This window comes from Lepidochelys olivacea, assembly GCF_965140295.1.
Source record: "Lepidochelys olivacea isolate rLepOli2 genome assembly, chromosome: 3".
Taxonomy (NCBI): Eukaryota; Metazoa; Chordata; order Testudines; family Cheloniidae; genus Lepidochelys; species Lepidochelys olivacea.
In genome coordinates this window covers 108,964,909-108,985,777 of record NC_140413.1, presented here as the reverse complement: position 1 = coordinate 108,985,777, position 20,869 = coordinate 108,964,909, and the positions used below count along the sequence as shown (strand labels likewise).

Below are 20,869 nucleotides of genomic sequence, written 5' to 3'. Positions count from 1 at the left end.
CAAATTCATCTTCTGGAGAAGATGCTTCTTCATCTTCCTCTTTTGGCAATTTGGTCAAAGGCCTAAATATAAATAAGTCACTTTTCAAATATGCATGACTCAAGGATTCTTGATAAACTGGTGAAACAGTAACAGTGTGTTGAAATTCTGAACTTCTCTTTCTTGTTGCTAGCAAGAGTGCTGACAATCTTAGCAATTCTGTTCTGTCTTCCAGTGTTAGAAGAGTTTCTGTTGGTTGGATATCAAGTATAGCTTCTTTATATATTTCTTTTATATCTTGGAAGAAACTAGATGGATTTGAAAGATGAGTCTGTTTGGAGGTTACCTTTCTAAGGTTTACTGATTGATGATCCTTGAAGTATTTAAATTTTGTAGACTGCAATTCATCATTCGCTTCTGCAATATAAACACTATTCCTAATAGAATCATCTTCCAGAATTTTCTTAGTGGATACAAGGTAAACACTTTCAGGTGAAAATTCTAGTAAGTCCAGCCTACTTTTTTGAAAAGATGACTCATATTGTGTAGAAGCAGCAGATAGGCTAGACAGAGAATGATGGTTTTCTTCTGGAATGTCAGAAATAACATGATGATATGATGCAGCATTGTTCCACCAGCTGAGAGATTTCAAGACATTGTATATACTTGCATGTGTTGAAGAGGATGTGCCACTATTAGAAGAAAAAATCCACAGGGGTTCTTTTGTGTGTTCATAAAGGTTTCTTTTGCTTGTCAGAGTGAGGAATGCTGACTCAGAATTAGTATAATCCAATCCATCAGTCAAAGTCCATGTTAGTTCTGGACTAAAACTTTCACTCTGCAGAAGAGGAAGTCCTACATTCTTGGAATGATCTGTAACCGTGGGGGTTATTGGAATTTGTGCTATATCATGAATCTCATTCAGTAAGCCACTAGAGTGATTCAAAACACTATTATGGGTTGACTGATTTATTGTAGTATTGTGCTCTGTAAAAGGATTCAAGGTAGCAACTTCAGTCTCCCCAGAAGCAGCTGATGTGGCCTCAGAAGTAGGTAGCAAGAACACGTTGTGTACGTTTTTTCTCTCTGGGTTTTGGTCCTTAGGTGATGAACTTTTACTGAGTTGGAGAGGCCTTTGTCTCACTGGCCAAATAATTGGGGTTGAGATAATTCCTAAATTTTTGACCCCTTTTATCATAGAATTTTGCTGCCCTTGTAGTAGTGAGCGGGAGGATTCAGGTGAATTTCTCTTCATTCTGAAGATAACTGTAGCAGGAACTCTCAATTCCTGCAGGTCTGTGTGTAGCAAGCCATATAGTTAATGGATGAAAGAAAAATTATTTATACAAACCAAATGATTCACCTCACGTCAGAAACTCTGTTAGCTCAGTGGAAGCTGTATTTGCTTACTTTAAGTGTGAATTTGGCATCTTGTCTTTTAGTCTTTCTGTTTTATGAAGAGAATTTTATAGACACCCAGAAGAGTTAGCCATCCAGTTTTCATTGATTTTAATGGAAATTGGGCATCCAGTTTCCCTGTGTGGCTTTGAAAATCTCAGCATTACTATATTGGGTTAACTGTTTAGTGTGAACATCTTGCGATTGGTTCCATAAATAGAAATGAAACACCCCTTGACATAAGTGACTCAATACTTTCCAGGGTCTGGCTCTTTTCCTCTAGAGTACAGTCAAATATCAAAGAAGAAAAATATAGGTACAAACTACTAAATTCTAAGATGAACTCTACAGTAATGTTTGCAGGACATAATAAGCTATAATATAAAACTACCAGAGGTTTTACATCCTCCAATAGAAATGAACACATTTGTTAAAAATGCACAATCATTGATTTAATTCTGTGGAGCCCACTGAAAATGAAATCCCTGCAGAAAAGGATTTTTGTGAGATCTCCTGTGATATTTTGTAGAAAACCAATGAAAGCTGTGTTAAAATAGTTTCTTTCAATTCATTACTATTATTATTTTTACTTAATTTGTATTTTGGTAGCTCCCCCAACATGCTACACTATCTCCTGAGGAAAGTGATTTCTTAGAACTTGATAAAATGTCAAAGGAAATCTCTACTTTCCTGTGAATAGCAGTGGGCTTATAATTGATTCATCTGGTACCATTAAAGTTTCCCTAATCTTTCTGAATGAAAACTACGTTATATTCAATGTTGTCAATATTTTCCTAAATAAAATAATGATCCTGCTCCCCTTGAAGTCAATGGAAAGATTCCTGTTGAGTCAGTGGAAGTTGTTTTGCTCCAACAGACAGATTCCACTTGGCTTCTCAAAAACTTACCAGTGGGGAATAGATAATTCCAAAGTTCCACCGGCCCACCTGAAAATGTGGCTGCTATGTGGCACTTAAACAGCAGCTGTGTTAAAATGTCTCAAAGACATGTCTATTTTTATCCTCTTTTTAAAATATCTATCTTGGCCCTGTGTGCTTTGAAGATTAGTGAATGAACAATATAAATAACAAGTGATACATAATGTGGAAATGGCTCGCTTTTATACAAGAAATACGCAAGCATATTAAAAAAAATATGGGGCCTGATTCTGTTCTCAAACCAGTTTTACATGATTGACATGGAGTAACTCCTGATTTACACTAGTGTTATTAAGAGCAGAATCAAACCCAATATGTGAAACTTGACATTTGTTATATTTAAATAAACCTTATAACACAATACATTTGCTTTAGACACAGTACAAGGAAAAATGTAACACAGGATTTCTTACCATCGTTTGGCTTATCGGTTCTATTAGTATCGGGCATGTTAGTGGTGACAGTGGGTGGTGGAGGAGTAGTAGCATTTACAGTAGTAGCTGGTAACAAAGATGAGAGAAAGGTGAATTTGCATGAAAAATGAATGTTAATGTGGTCAGGCACAATGGGAATAATGCATGAAAACATACATAGAGAGTGAAGGAAACCATTTACTATATATGTTAATATACACACACCAAACTTCTGTATAAAGTAATGAATATGAATGAACTGATGTAGGTCCCAGTCCTGCAATCCTTACTCCTGCGGACTTCAGTGGGAGTAAGTGTTGCAAGATCAGTCCTGTACTGTCTTCACAAATTCTGAATCATTTAATAAGATCTTCTATGAAGAGTTGTGCAAAGGCCAGAAAATAAATAACACGGCTTCAAACTCACACAAACTATGAACATTAGCTTGTGAAAAAAATAGATGTCTCTACCCAGGGAAGGAAGATGAAGAACAACTGTGAAACTAAAACATTAGTGTAAGGATCTAATTAACTCCACTAAGATCTGTATAATGAACAGAATTAAAATCATACATGGAATATTCTCAAGAAATTGATTTTCAAAGCTTCATGTATTATACAATTCCTACTGATATCAGTAGGAGTCACCTCACACAGCACTTCCAAAATTTATCCCTTAGGGACTAGCTCAAATGAATTTTCGGTTGGTACAGGGAAGATATACAGTACCAGAAAATTCCCTTTAGAACAGAATAGGTTTGTGTGTTTACACAGAACAGCATCAAAACAATTAATAATCATATCACTGCATTTTAAATAACAATTTGGAAAAGAAATGTATTTTATTCAGTAATTCTCAGGGAACTCAAACTCAAAATTGATAGTTTTTTGCTGGAAAGCTCTCTTTACAATATGGACACTGATATATCATAAGCTCTCAACCTGCCATGTTCTTTTCTGATACAATTTTGGCCAACAACCAAGCTCAAAAGGTTAAGAAAGTGTATTTTCAGCAGGGTTTGGTTTTTTTCCTAGATACAATCTATGTTGTTTTTGTTACAAGCTTCTTGTATGATTTTTTGGTGTGACAGAATAAATTTGTTTCACCTTTGTTACTTGTTTTCTATTGATATTTTATTAAGCAAAACACAGCAACAATTTAAAGAATTTGAACATACAGGATTATAATTCAGTGGATGATATGTGTTCAGCCATTTATATAATTATGACAAAGAGGGCCTCATTAGCCAAATCAACAAAAGTGGTAATAGGCATCCATCCCTATTACCAAATGCTGCTATAGAAATCTAAGGTCTTTAACCTATAAAAAACCAGCATCCGTTCTTTTTCTTCAACAATTGCTTTTATGACACTGTGGAAATGAGTTCATTAAAAAAATGCTTGATATCTGAATAGTGGCAACCTATCCAAAGGATAGTAATCAGTAATAATTATAAACAGATGACCAGGCTTATGTCGATAATGTTGCATTACTGACTGTTTGTCTGATGCAAATCATAGATCTCTGGGCATTTTTCTAAAAAGACTATCCTGATGTCCTGGTTATCATAATCCTGTCTCAGTAAAACTGGTTTTAATTACCATGGCTGTGTGAGAGCTATTACTGAGTTCATGATGGCTACCACATTTACCTAAGCAGTTGCTCTAGGACCTCTATTTAACTCATTATTGCAAAGTACTTTGGGTGTCTTAAGTCCAAAAGATGCTATTTAAAACTAACTTCTGGACCTAGCTGGCATTTCACCTTAACTGTGGACTTTGCAATCTGGACATCAGTTTAGATCTAGTTTGAAACACTGCAAGTATATGCTCCAGCAGCCTGAGTCAAATTCACCACCAGAAAATCCAGTGCAAGCGGCTAAAACTCCATTATAGCCTGCTATAGTAATTACCTTGGCTCCCCACCAGGAGTTAATTTTACCCTGTGTTGTTAAGCTCAATATGTTTTATTTTTACTCTTTACCACAGAAAGAGTTCCAAGAATCTTAAGTCCTTCCACTTTATTTACTTTTCTTTCCCGCTTGCCTCTGCCTTCCATCCCTTATCTTTAAAAGGGTTAAATCATTTGAAATTATTTTAGAGCAGGTGCTGCTGCTGCAGCTAGCATAGAGCTGTATGTAAGTTTTATAGAGAAGTTTAACCCAACCAGTAGGCTCTGGGGTCATGAATGCATTGTGAAAGTAGGCCTGCCACCATTCATGCCAAGGGGTTGTGCTGAATTCCAACCACGAAGCAGAGCTGCAGGAATTTTATTAGGGGTGAATCCTTATGAGTAATCCCTGCAGGTTTGATTCACATGGCACATGGAAGTGGAACTCTGCAGTGTTCACCCAGCTCTAGTGATAATCTTGCAATGTCTCCCCAAACTACGCCCATGGGCATCCCCAGCTCCACCTCTCCCCTGTGCACTTCTCTTTGCTTCCCTGTCATTTTCTGAGGGGAAGCAAAGAAATTCTGCAGAGGGATATGAATTTTGCACATGCACGATGGCGCAGAATTCCCCCAGGAGTAACCCAGCTGACCTGGCCCTTCAAGATGTCTGATGTCGTGACTCCTGTTGTGGTTGACAGACATGTTGATACCTATAGTGATCATTCATTAGTATGCCTCTGGGGGGAAGGCCAGAAAATCATCGGCTATTACAATAAGTAGTTTTATTATAAGAATAATAATGATTATACTTTGTATTTGTATAATACCTTTCACCTGAGGATCTCAAACCATACTAACAATTAATTAAGCTTCACAGCAGCCTGTTAAAAACATCTAAATAATGATCAGTTCCTGTAATTACATCAGTTTATGCCCGATTTACATATTTTCTACCAGCGTTAACATTATAGCCTTTAACTGTGCAGGAGGAAAAGAGATGGGGAAAGAAATTAAACCAGTTCATCTTTGCATTAGCATATGATTGTTAGGTTTTGATACAATGAAGACTTTATGGACTTGATTGTATTATAAAGAGTTTGATCACATTCTTTCTACATACTGTATGTATAGTATACCCACACATCTGTTGAAGCTAAGAAATTCCTTTCTTTGCTCAGTTTTCTAGAGGTCAGCCTTAAGAAGTTAAAGTAAAAGGAAATTAAAAGAAAAAAAAACAAGGAGATTTGGTAAAGCTGAAAAATGCAAACAGTGTCTTTGGCTTCTTACCTTGGCAAAGGCTCCCAAGATTTTCACAACTAGTTGGTTCAGTTGTAGGTGGGGGAATTAGGTATGAACCTTTAGAATATGGAAAGACAAATCATTAAAAATGTTTGGTATATGATACATAACATTGTCATGTCTCAAAATACATTAGGTCATGCACTCGCCGTTCTTTTTCTGGTTTATCTCAGCAGGAAACCTGATATGCCATTTTGCTCCGAAGACTCATGTACGATCATTTCCCTGTGTTGCTGACAACTCCAGGAAAGTCCTGCTGGCTTGCAAGTTTGGGTCATATCTAACAAGTACCTCCCATCTTCATATTTTCCAAGATTTCCGTTAGATTTAGCTCCCCTGGAAATCATTGAGCAGCGTGTGGCAAACTGTTTAAAAATGTAGTAGCTAGTGTGGCTGCAGTGCCTATGCAGAATTAATGGATAACAACATGGCATCTTCAAGTGAGTTCTGAGCTCAGTTGTGGCAACGTAGTCTACCAGCGTACTAGTCAGAGAAATTCCCCAAAGGAGATACCAAGCAGATAAGCTGTGATTCAACCAGTTCCTGTGTGCAGGGCGTGGGCATGATTCATGTTCTGGTATGCGTGTATAATAAACAGATAAAGACATCAGAATGTGTATTTACTGAATTAATCATATCAACATGCACGTATTTTGTGACCAACTGAGAAAGTAATGGGGTCGCTGCATTCATTATATTTGGAATATCCCCGTGCTTCAGCTGCACATACAGCGTTTGCACATTATGTTGAAAATAATGGGACCAAATAGCATGGCATACTCGATAATGCACATGTGCAAAAATAATACTAAATAAATGCTAAATACTTAGATAAACAATATTAAACAACCCAGCTTGTGCGTGTAAAATGTGAATGGGCCAGATGTCTACGTGAAATGCAGATGTTTTGTGCTATATGGCTGGCTCGGTCTGGCCCCCAAACCAGCACATCTCCCTGGTAGAATCACCTCAGTGCAAGAGGGTTCCTTTAGTAGCACACAGCAGCTATGTTAGATGGGGAAAGAGGGTGTGTCCAGAGGAAGAAGGCATGGCTGGGACACTTCTATGCCAAATCAATCCCTGGTTGCAGGTTTTGGCCTCTGGTTTGTTAACAGCCAGTATAAATTAGCAGAGCCATAACAGAAGATCTGGCCCAATAATTTTGGGGCTGGTTCTGCATTCTAGCATTGCCAACTTTCTACTCACACAAAACAGAACATCCTTGCCCCGCCCCCTGCCCTACCCCTCCTCTGCCCCTTCTCCGAGTCCCTGCCCCCTCCATCTGTTGCTCGTTCTCCCCACTCTCACTCACTCGCTCATTTTCACTGGGCTGGCTCAGGGGGTTGGGGTTCAGGGGGGGGGTGAGGGCTCTGACTAGGGGTGCAGGCTCTGGGGTGGGGCCAGAAATGAGGAGTTCAGGGTACAGGAGGGGCTCCATGTGGAGGCAGTGGAATGCAGGGGGTGGGAGGAGGGTCAGGGTTCCAGCTGGGGGATGCCGGCTCTGGGATGGGGCCAGAGATGAGGGGTTTGGGGTGCAGGAGAGGGCTCCAGGTTGGGGGGTGGAGCCGAGGGGTTCAGAGTATGGGAGGAGGCTCTGGGCTGAGGCAGGGGGTTGGGGTGCGGGAGGGGGTATGGGCTCTGGACTGGGGGTGCGGGTTCTGGGGTGGGGCCAAAAATGAGGGGTTCAGAGTCTGGGAGAGAGCTCTGGGCTGGGGCAGGGGGTTAGGAGGGTGAGGGCTCTGGCTCTGGGGTGCAGAGTCTAGGTAGGGCTGAGGGGTTTGGGGTGTAGGAGGATGCTCCAGGCTGGGACTGAGGGGTTTGGAGGGCAGGAAGGGGATCAGGGCTGGGGCAGGGGGTTGGAGCACTGTGGGGGGGTGAGGGCTTCGACGGGGGTGTGGGCTCTGGGATACAGGGTACTGGGGATGGGACTGAGGGATTCAGAGAATGGGAGGGGATCAGGGCTGGGCAGGGGGTTGAGGCATGAAAGGGGATCAGGGCTGCAGGTTTTGGGAGGCGCTTACCTCAAGCAGTTCCGAGAAGCAGCAGTATGTCCCCACTTTGTCTCCTATGTGGAGGCGCGGCCAGGTGGCTCTGTGTGCTGCCTGTCCACAGGTGCTGCTCCCGCAGCTCCGATTGGCCACTGTTCCTAGCCAATGGGAGTTGCAGAGCCATCGCTTGGGGCAGGGGTGGCTTGCGGAGCCTCCTGGCTGCCCTACACCTAGAACCCAGAGGGGGGACATGCCGCTGCTTCCGGGAGCCATGTGGAGCCACGGCAGGCAGGGAGCCTGCATTAGCCCCGCTGCACCACTGACCGGACTTTTAATGGCCCAGTCAGCAGTGTTGACCGGCGCCGCTAGGGTCCCTTTTGGACTGGGCGTTCTGGTCGAAAACCAGACACCTGGCACCCTACTGAATTCACTGAAGTCATTGGGACTTTTGTCGTTCACTTTAATAGTACTGAATTCACTTCACTCATTAAAAAAAACCAGAAAAACTTAAAAACAGAACAAGTAGGAGTGAGGGTAAAACTTTTTAAATTGCCTAAGTATCATGAGAATTAGGCTCCTACATCATTGCTGAAAATGGGACTTAGACTCCTAAACCACCTAGATATTTTTGAAAATATTTTTCCTATTCTGTTCCTGCTAGGCATGTGTTGTGGTTATTGCTGTGCTGAGAATGAGCTAGGATGGAGCCAGGTGCTCATCACTCGGCAGCAGCGAACCCAGAGGCCATGCAGCAGAGTGGGATATTGCTGACTGGAGACCTGAGAGAATACAGGGCAGGCTTAAAAGTACGCTGAAGTATTTTTCCATGAAGTAACTTGAAACCTATGAGACGGTGGGATGAGTTCATATTTTATATAAGAAACTAAACTCCACTGAGTATCCTTTGCAAGCCATATGATGTCCTGTGTGAAGCATTTTTACAAATATATTTGCTAATGTTAATAGGCTAATATAAAAACACCCTGAAAGCTGATCCCCTATTGGGTCTATATCAGAGGAAGGTGGCTAAGTAGCTACCTGAAGGTCACTGTAACTTCCACGTGGCAATAGACCACACTTTAGTATTTTTTTTAAAGATAAATATGCCTGGGCACTATGCTAAACACACCCTTTTTTGTGTTAATCAAGCCTGGTTTTGGCCAGATCACGTCATCTGTCAGTGCTCAGTAAAAGAAATTATGAGAATCTGAATGTCAACATACTTTGAGCTGCTACAATATTTTCATCAATATCACCTAAGCATGTCAACTCTCTACACATCTTGCTTAATTCACTTTTTGGACTTAAAAGGAATAGCCAGTTATGGCTGAACCATTTTATTTTTTGTATCAATGTGGGTATAGGATAAGGGCATGTACTGCTGGTATCAAATGCAGCTGATGATTTTATAGTGAAATGAAAACCAGGCCCATCTAAATGATGAGCAGCATTAGCGTGCTGTATTAAAAACCCAGAAAAACTCAGCACCACCTATACAGTGGTAAGAACATGCAATTGAATGAAATTCTGAATGGAATATTAAATCAGTACAAGGCAGGGTTCTCAAAAGAAGGTTATCTGCAGCAATTTGTTACTGCTCATATGTTCAGTAATTCCATTAGCAAATGCTTTCTGAAAAGTCCATTAACCGCAAATGAAAATAGAGCCCTTTGCGGAGTTTAATAATGCAAGTGACATTCACATGCAAATATGCTGTATTCACTAGTAAGTGTTCAGACTGCTTTGTTACTTAGCTTCTTTCAGCTCCTTACCAAAGCATGAACATGGCAGGATGAATTTCTCTTTTCTGAACAAACCCTTGCTTTGCAATTAAATGAATCCTTATCAGTAAGATAAAGTCATCTCTCTAATGTTGCTAGTGCTTTGTCTGTCATTGATAGCCTGACTCATCAACTCTTATTTCAAAGGTTGGTCTGACAAAGAATTCTTTATTACTCAAAAAGACAAGGAGAAGAGAAAAATCTTACAGGTGCATCCTCTGGGGTTTCTAGCTGAGTTTTTGAGATGGTATTTCTCACAGTACTTTCTCTGAGGAAATGTAGATGAGTAAGCCAGTAGTACTGTAATCATTTAGCACGCCTGGGAGAAGACTGAAAAGGGTGCTGGAGATTTCTCTTGGGCTTTGTGACAGGAGAGATACAATTACCTTCCTTGGAGTGCTAGGCTTTTTTGCACTCTTAGCAAACAGAGTGTGGTGTGGGTGGGTGAGGATTTTACTCCTGTGCTCTTTCCACTGCACACACACTACTACTGATTACCCAAGTAATTTCTTAGCTAATAAAACTATTTGGGGGCAGAGCTTGTATCTTCATATGTGTTTGTACAGTGCCTAGCACAGTACAATGGGGTCCTGGTCCTGATTATGGCCCTTGGGCACTATTGTAATATTTTAAATATCAAAACTAATACATATGTAAAACTGTATTAATGTATAAAACCTGGGGCCCATTACCTTGCTAGTCTGATGAGTATTCATGTTTATTTTTTACAATATTTACAGATGGGAGAAAAGGAACCTGCCGTTGATATATTTCAGTGACTACATTTTGTTGTCAAGCAATTAAAAAAATTAATCGTGATAAATTGTGCAATTAAAAATTAATCTTAATTAATTGTGCTGCTCAACAATAATAGAATAGTATTTATTTACATATTTTTGGATTTTTCTACATTTTCAAATATATTGATTTCAATTACAACACAATATAAAGTATACAGTGCTCGCTTTATATTTATTTTTGGTTACAAATATTTGCACTGTAAAACACAAAAGAAATAGTATTTTTCAGTTCACCTAATACAAGTACTGTAGTGCAACCATGAAAGTTGAACTTACAAATGTAGAATTATGTACAAAAAATAACTGCATTCAAAAATAAAACAATGTAAAACTTTAGAGCCTACAGGTCCACTCAGTCCTACTTCTTGTTCAGCCAAACACTAAGACAAACAAGTTACCATTTTCAGGAGATAATGCTGCCCGTTTCTTGTTTACAATGTCACCTGAAAGTGAGAACAGGCGTTCACGTGGCACTGTTGTAGCTGGCGTTGCAAGATATTTATGTGCCAAATGCACTATGTCCCTTCATGCTTCAACCACCGTTCCAGAGGACATGTGTCCATGCTGATGATGGGTTCTGCTCGATAACAATACAAAGCAGAGCAGACTGATGCATATTCATTTTCATCATCTGAGTCAGATCCCACCAGCAGAAGGATTATTTTCTTTTTTGGTGGTTTGGGTTCTGTAGTTTCCTCATCTGAGTGTTGCTCTTTTAAGACTTCTGAAAGCATGCTCCGTACCTCATCCTTCTCAGATTTTGGTAGGCACTTCAGATGCTTAAACCTTGGGTCGAGTGCTGTAGCTATTTTTAGAAATCTCACATTGGTACCTTCTTTGCGTTTTGTCAAATCTGCTGTGAAAGTGTTCTTAAAACAAACATGTGCTGGGTCATCATCCAAGACAGCTATAACATTAAATATATGGCAGAATGCAGGTAAAACAGAACAGGAGACATACAATTCTCCCTCAAGTAGTTCAGTCACAAATTTAATTAACAATTTTTTTTAACGAGCTTCATCAGCATGGAAGCATGTCCTCTGGAATGGTGGCCAAAGCATGAAGGGGCATACAAATGTTTAGCATATCTGGCATTTAAATACCTTGGAATGCTGGCTCAAAAGTGCCATGCGAATGTCTGTTCTCACTTTCAGGTGACGTAAATAAAAAGCAGGCAGCATCATCTGCTGTAAATGTAAACAAATTTGTTTGTCTCTGCAATTGACTGAACAAGAAGTAGGACTTGTAGGCTCTAAAGTTTTACTTTGTTTTGTTTTTGAGTGCAGTTATGTAACTAAAAAAAAAATCTACATTTGTAAGTTACACTTTCACAATAAAGAGATTGCACTACAGTACTTGTATGAGGTGAATTGAAAAATACAATTTCTTTTATCATTTTTACAGTGCAAATATTTGTAATAAAAATAATAATATAAAATGAGCAGTGTACACTTTGTATTCTGTGTTGTAACAGAAATCAATATATTTGAAAATGTAAAAAAATCCAAAAATATTAAATAGAATACCAATTGAAATTTATTAAACAATGCAATTAATCATGATTAGTTTTTTTAATCGTGATTAATTGTTTTGAGTTAATTGCCTGAGTTAACTATGATTAATCGACAGCCCTAATATTTATTTTTCTAGTGACGTAGGCTTGCAAAGTTCTTCACAATAAACAAAGACAACGTCCATGCCCCAAGCAAAGTTAGATAGAAAACACAAAATGTACAGCTCCTCTGGTTTATGCTGAGGTTATCCAGAGATCTAGATGGGTGCTTTTGGTAAGGAGTTTACATAATACAAAACCATTAAGATAGTAAGGAACCAGGAAAGCTGAATGTGAGAAGGCACTAGGAGAAGAATACGGTTCTTGCAGGAGTATAATTGTTTTTGTGGAAAGCCAGTCAGTGTCATGTCTGTCTTGCAGGGGTCTCCCTCTCTGCAGAACTGGAGTTCAGAAGCAGAACACAGTCGTGCTCATCATATACATCTACCACACTAGGGTTTTTGACCCGAAAGTCTGGTTGTAAAGGGGACCTGGAGGTGCCCAGTCAGATGTACTGACCAGACACCAAAAGTCCAGTTACTGTGGGTGGGGGAAGGGGGCAGGTGCCAGGTCATCAACTTGCGCCTGCGCCTGCCCAGCCGGGGCAGCTCCTGCCTGCATCTTGTGGGCGGCATCAGGCTGCAGCTCCTGTCCCAGCCCTGGAGCAGAGGGAGCCCAGCTGGGGGTGGGGTGGGGGTGTGGGAGGTTGAGAAGATCAAGTGACTAGGAAGGAGGCTAGGGGGAGCAGCAAGCAAATGGGCAGAGGAGAAACTGTGCCGTGGGGGATTGGAGGGGTGAAAGGAGGCAGGACCATGAGGTAATATTTGTCTTGAGATGTGCAAAGGGAAGTGGAAAACCCAGCAATTTTAATCTGAAATGTTTCCTCTCCTCTTAATCCCTTTTGCCTTTAGTTTATTCTCCTTTCATTCTCCTCAGGTTCCTGCGGGGTTTTTTTTGTTTTGTTTTTGTTTGTTTAATTTTGCGCACAGATGCTTTTTATGGCACTCTTCACAGACAGCACAGTGGATGTACAGCAAATGCACAAAGCACACATTGCTCCTTCCTACTGACCAAAGGATCAGAGACCAGAAGTTCATAATGTGCCAAATTGTCAGTTCAATTAATTTTTTTTCTCCAAAGATCACCGTGGACAGACCGAAGTCTGCTGGATCCTTTCCCACTCATGATCCTCTCTCATTTCCTGTGAGAAGAATGCTAACAACAAATAAGCAGTTTAAAAAGAAGTTTGAAATGGACATTATTTCAAGCAGCGATTCAGTATTTTGGGGCTATTGGTTTTGGGAAGATCCCATAGAAAAATTGATTGTATCCCCTCTCAAAGTTTCCATGTATGCGAAGAGTAAAAAACCCGGAAGATAACATTTCCAGGTGCATTCTTACACCTTTACTCTATGATGACATTTTCAGAGTTGCATGAGGGAATAAAGGAGGTGACATAGTGAGTGGAAAGCTCTGCTTCCTGCCTTGGTGGAAACTTTCTTTCCTGGAGATCTAGACCAATTCTTGGATCATTAGATCACAACAACTATGAAAATAATAATACCTCTGGAACATCTTGATAATCTTTTATTGCTGCAATGTCCTTAGAAAGCCACAGCAATGAGTAGACTTAAGACTCGTGAACTGGGCCTGAGTAATCTTAGCTTCAATGCAGGAGAATCAGGGTGGCCGAACCAGCTTTCTAATGGTCCTCATCCATGCCTGTACTGAACAGAACTCTGGCACAGGAAAGAAGATAGCCTGCCTAGCTTTAGGCACTTGAGTAATCCTACTGGTGTCTCAAGGGCTTAAAGTTAAGCAAATTCTTAAGTGCTTTCAGGATAAGGGCCTTAGATTGTAACCTCTTCAGGTCAGGGACTCTGGTCTTAATATGTTTCCGTAAAGTGCTATGCATGCCTATAGCATTATATACACAGTATTATTTCTACCTATTACCCCTTTTTATCTTTTTTATATTTTATATTGCCCCACGTGGCCACAATCAAGTATATTAACTAACTTGTCTTAAAATCACATTTAAACTAATGAGTTTATGGAAAGGAAAGATCGGAGAACTTTTATTTATTTCTTTTATTACTTTTGGTTATTTATTGCTTCTGTCCTGAATAATATATAAAAACCCTTCATTTATACATTTTGTTTAACCTCATTAGTTGTCTTTTGAAGTCAGGCTGGATATGAGCTTTGATTAAACTAAAGGAACAGACACACCCGCGACAAAATTAATTTTTCATGGAATGGAGCTGGCAAGGCTAGGACAAGTGAGGTTGCCTTTTGGGAAGTGCTGCTGTCTGTAACTCTAAACATACAGTTTCTGGCTGTCATATGGTACTTCAAGAACAATGCCGGGGGTAGGGAGGAATTAATAAAAGTGATTCTGCCAAACATACTAACCACAGCTTAAGTTGTTTTCCGCTTTCAATGCTGAAGTTGGGATACTCCAGAAGTCATTTTCCCAGTCTACAATGTTTCCTTTCACATCACAGCTGAGGTTGGACAGCTTTTGGGAACTCATGGTGAAGTTCCAGAGACGAAAGTTGTATATATCCCCATTTAAAGAGCTTATTTCATTGCTGTCAGAGCCCAACACCAATCTTCCATTGCCGGGGATAACCTGGCCAAAGGTACCTGAGCAGAGAACTGTGTGATAGATGCTCTTGCCATTTACACCTATAGTGCCAGAGAAGCCATCCCATACTATGCACAATTGTTCAAAAGTTTCTGTGAAAAAATCTCCATCTGAATTTGTGATGAGGACACTGTCTAGTATGCACTCTGTGCCTGAGATTGATAGGAAGTGGCCTTTTGTAGTCTTTCCAAAACTGAGGAGTTCTGTTGACAAAGGATCACTGTAGGAGAAAGCCTTCCAGTCATTGGCAGCATTGCTGGCTTTGGTTGCTTCAAAGCAGAGTGTGAACTGGCTAAGCTCTGGCACTGGGACATTTTTTGCCACAGACACAGGGTCAACATCTGAAGTTTGGGGGATGACGACTTTCTGATTCCTCAGAGAAACAGCAACTAGTAAACACATACACAAAAATCCATATATAAATAAATTTCAAAGGGAGATACAAATTGGTTTAAAGACAAAGATCCAAGTAATATTCATAAAGCCAAATGTTTAAAAGAATGCTTTTATCATTCAACTGGCCCAGTATTGCACATTACAGTGCATTTAGCTTAGCAATACATTCAACCAAAAATGGGCAAAGATCATTTTAGTGCTGCATTACAGATAATTCAACTTCATGAGGTGATTTAAGTATATTAAACTATTAAGCTCTGAGGCTGCATTCAAAACTCACGGCATACAAGAATGAATTTTTACAATTACTTTGCATTCATCTGGTAACTTGTAAGAATGCATTAGGCAATACACTACAGCAGTAATTTGAAAACATTTCATTTGTTTTCATGATTTTTATTGACTTGTTTTTCATGAGTGCATTACCCAACTGAAGCCCAGGCCACATCTTTGTAACACTGTAGCAGAGAGTGCCTCAGCTACATTCCTTGGCAAATCAAAGCCTTTTGTTGGAGAACTCAACTAATGGGTTTTTGTTGGGTATGAAGATTCTGTTCAATATTTCTCAAAAGCAGTCTAGTTGAATGCTGCAAGCTAGTGTTCACGAATATTTATGCCCTAATCATTCACTATTTGTAAAAATCTGTGTGAATGTATTTTCACAAATGTCTAGGAAAGGCTGGGACAAACTTCAGCTGGTGAGAGAGATAAGCTTTCAAGCCACACAGAGCTCTTCTTCAGCTCACTACATATAAGAAAGGCCAATCATTTTACAAATATGCATATGAATAAGGATCATTGTGGACAAACAAGCTAATGAACAGAAATGGTGAATGTTATTTGTTGTTCCTTATTTTCTTGATTGAAAAGTGTCAGCCACCCTGTCAGGTAGCAGAAACCATGTTTGTTCCAGAATCAGAATGTTAACATAGAGAGTTAGTATAATTACACTAGCATAGTTCTGACAGTAAATTTCCCCATGTAGACGTGTCCTTAGGTTACCATTCACACAAAGTTATCAAGACGTGGGAAGGCCACTTGGTTCAGTCTCAGGGGACCTAGCTTCTAATCCTTGGTCTCCTACTGACCTACTGGGTGATCTGGGGCAAATCACGTCATAACTCTGTTTCATCTCCCACATTGTGGGTATGTACTGAAGTCAGTGGAGTTGTATGGGAGTAGCTGATGGCAGAATTTAGCTTGTTAGGTTTATCTTCAGTGTTTATAGTCACATTCTCTCCTTTCATGCATGCAGACATCTCCCCATGTACATCCAGCTCTTAAAGAAGCGCGACAGATCTGTAGTAATCCAATCAGGTGCAGTACCTTTATTCCAGACAGAGCTTTAGCAAGAAGCCTTATAGAGAGTGGACTGCATGGCCCAGTGATTATTTTAACATGACTCTTAGAAGCTAAGCTGTGTGTGTGTGTGGGGGGGAATTAGTGCCAGTTCTGGTATCCTTGAAGACACTGAGTAGTACTTTTCTCCACCAGTCATCTCATTTATATCTGAATATTTTTCAGAAATATTCTATTTTGGTGGACTGATTCCAGGAGTAAGGTACTAATCAATGTGAGTAAGGATGGCAGAATCCTTAGAAAAGACATTTAGCATCAGACAAATTTGAATGTTAACAATCAAATGTATAATTTTGCACTACCTGATTCTATGTACATTTCCTCATTATCCAGATTATGATCTGATTGCCTTCAGTACAGCAGAAGTGGCTTTCTGACCCAGAATAACCTTTCAGGTGGCTCTAATGAGCTTTAGTAACATTTCTAGCTCTCTCTAGTTAGTGTTATCTTTTTTCTTTTTCAAAGCTGTAAACAGATTTAGCTTCTGTAATCCTGCCCTTTCATTCTAAGGATGTAGTTCTCTCTCTTGCAAGGTGTTGGGAATGAGGAGGAGACATACTATATGTAAGCTCTTTGGGACAGGAATTATCTTTCTTTTTTTGTCCTGTGTTTGTACAGCACCTAGCACAATGGGGTCCTGGTCCATGACTGAAGCTCCTAGGCAAAACCTCAGAACAAATTAATAATGCTCCAGCTTTAGAATGTAAAAGCATTCTGACTATAAAAGAAATAAGGTCTCCTCAGAGCAAGAGAGCTGAGAAAATTCCGGAACTTCACTTGTGTCAGCTATGCTGGCATGCAGGGAGAGCGGGGCCATAGTGCTGCCCATGCTCACTATGGAGCTGCTACTGCTTCTGTTCTATAGAGATTGTTTTACCCCACTTATCATAATATCTGAGCGCCTTCCAGTAGTGCATTAAGTGAAGTGATTAACATCTGTCATGTGCAGTTTGTTCTCTCATCCTCTTTCCATAGGGGGAAGCATATGCACTGGAGTGTCTTATTTTCGTAGGGCTTCTGGTTTTTTTAATAGATCTGTTGCTGTGCATTTATGCTAGAGAAGGCAGGGTTAAAGAAGGCTACCGAGTGGAATGTGGTGAGGTGTGTGATAGTCCTTAGTTCCTAGGGGAGTTCACTCCACAGTCTCTGATCTGTCCCTGAGGAAGTTCTGTCTCCTGCACAGATGAGGTTTACCCTTATTGGAAAGTTCTAGTGTGCCAGAGGAGCGCAGTTGTTTCTGGCTGTGTTAACTTCCCTGTTGCACTCCACAGCACTGGGAGTCAGATTATGGCTCCCTGCCCATATGTGGGTGCACTGGTCTGTGGGAGATATATCTCGCTTGTACTCTGTAACACACATGTGCAGAAAGAGGCATAACTGAACCAAAAATCTTCACAAGCACTGTAGGTGTTTTTTTGATATACTGGAGCAAGCCATATGCCAGGACAGAATCAAGCCCTGTATCTTCATTCACACACACTCACAGCAATAAATTGTTAAAAAGTATGTATAAGTAACTGGTTATGGCTACATTTTGTCCCCAAATATATCTAGCAGAACCAGATCTCCAGATTCTCACTTCAAAGATTCACCTTACCACATAGAGTGAGTCTGCTTGGTATAAGACATGCTAGATAAAAGAGGAAAGAAATTCTTTATGCGTACATACCTCGGTTATAGCTGGCATTGAAGCCTCTCTTTTGGATACTAAAGTCACTTGCAAAAGATACTATCATTTCATTTCCAGTGGAGTTAAATGATAATCCTTTGGCAGTGACGCCGCAAAACTTAACCTGATTCTCTCCAGTATCTAGAGTTAATGAATCGTAAATGCAGTTTGGAGCTTCTTCAATGTCAAACTCAATAAATGTTATCTGAATGATGAATCCAGGAGGAGCTCGGAGGGTCCACTTGCATGCTTGGCTGTTAGGGTAATCACTGGGAAAGCAGGGAGAGGTGAAGATTCCCGTGGGGTTGGACAGCGATATCCTGCAGTCAGAGCATCCAAGAACTGTGGGACCAAAAAAGAAAAGGGGGCGGGGAGGGTTGAGAGATTGTAACATGAAATAAAACATCAAGAAATTGATATAACAATTAAAGTTTAAGTGAAGGGAGGAGAAAGGAAGGTGTTCCTTTAAAGGACAATAATACTGGGGGTAAAGGATCACTAAAAAGGAGCACATATATAAGAAATACTCTGGGAAAGAAATACATAATATAGTTCTTAATACACAGTGGTATACCATGCAGCATCTTTTTATTTGCCTGATATACTAATGCAGACAATGTAAAAGCAACTCTTTTTTGCTCTCAAACACACACACATACCCTTTAACTGAAAGGGTCTAAAAAGTCTACAGTAGTTACTTTTTAAATTGTATCAGCAACTTTCCAATAAATACATCCACAGTTCTGTCCCTGCTCTCCCCTTCCGGAAGAAGGGTAAGAATTTGTTGCTGGCTTATATCATCAGCAAGTTATTGCACCATTTCCATGCTGACTCAGCTCTACTGGCTGGCATAAGCGGATGGGGGTAGGGGGATCACAAAGGTGGAAGTGGGGTTTTATTCCCTTTTACGCCCTGCATGCAGATCAAAGGATGATCTAGCCCTTAAGGATTCCTATAAATACCTTGATATTCTCAGATGAAGAGGTATGTATGAAAATCTATAAAACAGTTCAGCTACCTCTTGCCAAAAGAACACTGAGCAATTTAGGCAAAAACTTTAAAGGACCAGATCCTGCCACCTAGACTCACTCTGAGTTCCTTGCTCAGCAAACAGTCCTCCTGATTTCATTGGGCCTTGCTCCTAGAGAATTTGAACCTTTGTTATTACATGAACTGAGTTAAGCAATGAAAAATGAAGAATTAAAACTTAAAAGGGGTCAAAACTTGCTGCCTTTTATGCAATATCAAACATAAATAAAGTATTAAATGAGTTGTTCCAAAACAAAAAGGTACTATTCTTTCAGTCCCACTTGCTAGCCTCGGCTGGATTTAAAGACTTATCTTCAATGCAATAACAAGTAAAAGTTACATAACTTTGTCAATAACAACTTCCCTGAATTTTAGTAACTTTCTAACAGAAAAGCAGAAAGGTAATTAATTAACCCCCCTTCTTGGAGAGAAGAATCCTCTTTTTGATGATACTGCACCATCAGCAGACATTGCTACTAAACTGCAACTGAAATGCTTGATTAAAACTCCATTAAAGTTAGTGGAAAGACTCCCAAAGTGTAGGTAAAGTACAGGATTATAAAGAGAAAAATTATAGCACTAGAAAAAATATATGCTACCACTAAAATACAGTACATAGATACTACAGTAAGTACAAAGGTAGTATATAGGAACATTTTAAATTAAAATGATAGTATTATTTATATCACAGTCATTCCTAGGAGCCTGAGCCATTGACTAAGACCCCAGTGTGCTAGGCACTGCACAAACACAGAACAGTAAGATGGTGCCTGCCTCAAAAGAAGTATTCAGAATATTCTTAGGCAAACAATATCTGGATACTTTACAGGAACCAAGTCAATTGATTAACATTTAGACCTGTCAATTAACAAATGGAAGAAGTGTTTGCTCTATGCACCATGTCATAAATGAAATAAAGGTGGCTTTTTAGTGTATTGAATTTCTCAGTGTTTCCAGTTCAAGTCCCCTTCAGGAGCATAAATTTATGATGGGATTATGGTAGGTTTCCCAGCTTTTGTTTGCCGTACGTTCATGGGGGGTCATTACAGGTGAGCTGTCCTGTAGGCACCAAGGATTAGGTAAGCAAAGCTTGATTTGGCGTCATCCTAGTATTGTACTAATTGTTCTGTACACAATGTTGATCAGGGGGAAGCATTTATAGCCAGACATGTATCCAGTGTCTTCTGTTTCAGAACAGAGGCTAGGGGATCACAGGAAAATCTGGTTGGGAAAAATGAAACCTTAATTATCCTTCCCCCTCCCCCCCCCCAAAAAAGGCGGGGGCAGTTAATTTTGGTTATTTAAGTGCAACAAAACACTGGTTAGCTTCTATTCCCTTTCATTCACAGAAAAAAGACCAAAAACTAAAAGCCAGATTAGTAAGAGAAAATGGGCCAGTGAACCCAACTCCACTCTCTAGAACTGGCCACCTGAAGGCTGTGCTTTCTGAACAATCAAGGAAGCATTGTGTGCAATGCTGCCTGAAGCTCCCACTGGTATGGATAGTATGCAGCACATTATGGAAGTCCCTTGCCATGAGACAAACCCCTCACAATATTAACAAGATCACTGAGAGACGGCTTATGTCTATTCAGACCTCCACTGAAGGTTATTTCAGTGAGATGTGAATTTTTACAAATAGCAAGTTAAATTTCAGAGCAGCATTGACTGGCATCTGTTAACTGCAGGTAAGGTATTTTTGTTTTCCCAGGGTAGCGTTTGTGGC

The 20,869-nt window shown here is 40.0% G+C and overlaps 1 protein-coding gene across 6 annotated transcripts in view; it reads right to left on the bottom strand.

Moving 5' to 3' along the window:
• ADGRG6 (adhesion G protein-coupled receptor G6) overlaps positions 1–20,869 on the bottom strand; it is a 172,964-nt gene that overhangs the window by 73,767 nt on the left and 78,328 nt on the right. For 5 of the 6 annotated variants that reach the window (XM_084622436.1, XM_084622434.1, XM_084622439.1 and 2 more), the window contains exons 3-6: positions 18,115–18,456; positions 14,456–15,079; positions 5,908–5,976; positions 2,729–2,815 (exon numbers count right to left, since the gene is read on the bottom strand). In XM_084622436.1, the coding sequence (XP_084478562.1) occupies positions 2,729–2,815; positions 5,908–5,976; positions 14,456–15,079; positions 18,115–18,456 (1,122 nt within the window). The remainder of the gene's footprint in view (positions 1–2,728; positions 2,816–5,907; positions 5,977–14,455; positions 15,080–18,114; positions 18,457–20,869) is intronic. The other variant, XM_084622438.1, reaches the window with a different exon arrangement.